Source organism: Triticum dicoccoides, chromosome 4A (assembly GCF_002162155.2).
Source record: "Triticum dicoccoides isolate Atlit2015 ecotype Zavitan chromosome 4A, WEW_v2.0, whole genome shotgun sequence".
NCBI lineage: Eukaryota > Viridiplantae > Streptophyta > Magnoliopsida > Poales > Poaceae > Triticum > Triticum dicoccoides.
The window spans coordinates 467,660,028-467,662,477 of NC_041386.1; the positions used below are offsets into that span (position 1 = coordinate 467,660,028).

A 2,450-nucleotide genomic window follows, 5' to 3' on the forward strand; every position below is an offset into this window, starting at 1 on the left:
TATCCCGTCCTCCCTTTAAGGTGTGGGCCAGGTGGATCGATGGGTTCGTATATCATTCATGTGATGCTGTTGATGGAAAGAGAAAGCGTATGTACCACAGACCGATCAGCAGCTAGCAAGAAAGTGAAAATCACAGTAGCGTCACAGGTGTACGTACGTAGACGGCAACAAGTGAAAAGGAGCTCACTCACTCCCATTCAGCTCCAAGCTCCTTGCTATATATACGCACCACACGCTTGACACAGTGCACGGCCAGAAAAAGACGAGATCAAATCAAGCCGGGGATCCAGAGAGAGTGATCGAACAGTAGTGATGGGGAGGCCGCCGTGCTGCGACAAGTTGGGCGTGAAGAAGGGTCCGTGGACGCCGGAGGAGGACATCATCCTGGTCTCCTACATCCAGGAGCACGGCCCCGGCAACTGGCGGTCTGTGCCGGTGAGCACCGGCCTCATGCGCTGCAGCAAGAGCTGCCGCCTCCGCTGGACCAACTACCTCCGCACCGGCATCAAGCGCGGCAACTTCACAAGCCACGAGGAAGGCGTCATCGTCCACCTCCAGTCACTCCTCGGCAACAGGTATACCTACCACTGATCAACTTCATATCATCAAATCAATGGGTGGCTGGGGCAGTGGCCTGGCGTCCATGGCGATCGATTTAGCTAACAGTTCCATCTCTTGCTTTGAATGTAGATGGGCGGCGATCGCGTCGTACCTGCCGCGGAGGACGGACAACGACATCAAGAACTACTGGAACACGCACCTCAAGAAGAAGCTCAGGAAGCAGCAAGCCATGGGAGCCATTTTCGCGCCGCCGGCGTCCTCCTCCCCCGGCACAGCAGGCGACAACTTCGACCACCACAACCACCACGACATGGTCTCCAGGGCCGACGGCTACGGGGCCGGCCAGGCGTACATGAACACGGAGGTCTCGCAGCTGATCGCCGGGCGTGGTCACTCGCCGTTCGCCGACGCTGCCCCCGAGGCCTGCTCCTCGTCGTCCTACGCTTCGAGCGTGGACAACATATCCAAGCTGCTCGGCGGCTTCATGAAGAGCTCCCCGCCGCCGCCGCCGCCGCACAACAACTACGACGCCGACGACGTCAAGCCTCTGCTGCCCTTGGACAGTATGTCCGGCACCGGCAGCGCCGAGCTGAGCTTCACCGCCAGCGTGCAGCAGCCGGCGTTGATGGGGGGACGCGTCGGGTACGAGTACGACGACGAGACCAAGCAGAAGCAGCAGCATCAGGCGCCACTGTCCTCGATCGAGAAGTGGTTGTTCGATGAGGCCGCGGACCTGGAGCTGTCCGATGAGTGCTACTCCGTTCCAATGCTGTTCTAGCTAGCTCGCTGGGAAAGTAAATTAAGAAACGATGGCGTCACAGCCCACACACGCGCGCAAACATACTGTGTTAATTAGGTTAATTAATCTATGTTACTCCATGTTTGATACTCTACCTATGCATCCATGTTTGATAGTACACACAAGTAATGAGCCAAGCCTCAGTTGGTAATTTCCTAGCGTCCATAGCCGCATTACGCATACGCATGTACGCACCTCCTTTGTACACTGAAACGTCGAAGGGTAAGAGACAGCGACAGGGATTTAGCAGGACTGGCGAACTGTGTCATCTGCATTCCGTAGGCATGATGTAACCAAGGTTATCTATGCTCAAAAAGGGAAGAAGAGGCCTGCATATGTTTGTGTCACTTGACCTTGAACAATTTGTCTCCGATGGTGAAAAAAATTGGAGACTGGAGAGCACTCTGACCATGTTATTTCTTGTTTTATCAATCACAAGAAGCAGAACATCAGCACAGTGGGTGCTTGTTTTGTTCTTCCCGCGGAAAAGCTTTGCAGAGAAATGTGCAAACTACTACTCCCACAGAGTAATAATTAAGCAACTACAAGCTTCGGGTTAGAAGATTGTACAAAATTTCACATTTGATGGCACCTACGAATAGGGCCATCAGCATTACTGGAAATGAATTGTTAACTTGTTAGTGTTATAGGTCAAAATTGCGCATAGGCAGTACTACACGGAATGGGCATTAATACCCATGGAAATGCTTAGTAATTGCATGATCAGGACATGGGCCGTCACGTCCTTCTCCGTTACACGTCCCCTTTGAACCCCCCAGTGTAAATTCAATTTCTGCAAACTCCGATGTAGATTCAGAGCTGACAAATTAGTTCATACGAAACATCATACTTTTTTCTAAAAGGAGGATTACCCCCGGCCTCTGTATCAAGCGATACGAAACACCATCTGGATGTAATTCAAATTCATCTATCTCAAAAGTCAGGAAACAGTAATAGTGTACCATCTTGTTGGTATATTACTGTGTTTAACTCATGCAAGCCAAAGGTGATCATCAGACTTCAGAACATGATAAGAATCAAGTAGAGGCATAAGAATCAAGTAGGGGTATACGTCTCCATTTGATGTAGC

The 2,450-nt window shown here is 51.5% G+C and overlaps 1 protein-coding gene across 1 annotated transcript; it reads left to right on the plus strand.

Annotated features, from left to right (window-relative positions):
• Positions 1 to 261: 261 nt before the first annotated feature.
• Positions 262 to 1,718, plus strand: LOC119288982 (transcription factor MYB60-like). The gene is made up of 2 exons (XM_037568437.1): positions 262 to 575; positions 691 to 1,718. Exons 1-2 carry the CDS (start codon positions 313 to 315, stop codon positions 1,337 to 1,339), a joined length of 912 nt encoding a protein of 303 aa, XP_037424334.1. The 5' UTR covers positions 262 to 312; the 3' UTR covers positions 1,340 to 1,718.
• Positions 1,719 to 2,450: the final 732 nt, after the last annotated feature.

Coding starts and splice junctions, on each gene's coding strand:
- LOC119288982 (XM_037568437.1), top strand. CDS start 313: ATGGGGAGGCCGCCGTGCTGCGACAAGTTGGGCGTGAAGAAGGGTCCG. Junction 576..690: donor CAGTCACTCCTCGGCAACAG/GTATACCTACCA, acceptor CTTTGAATGTAG/ATGGGCGGCGATCGCGTCGT.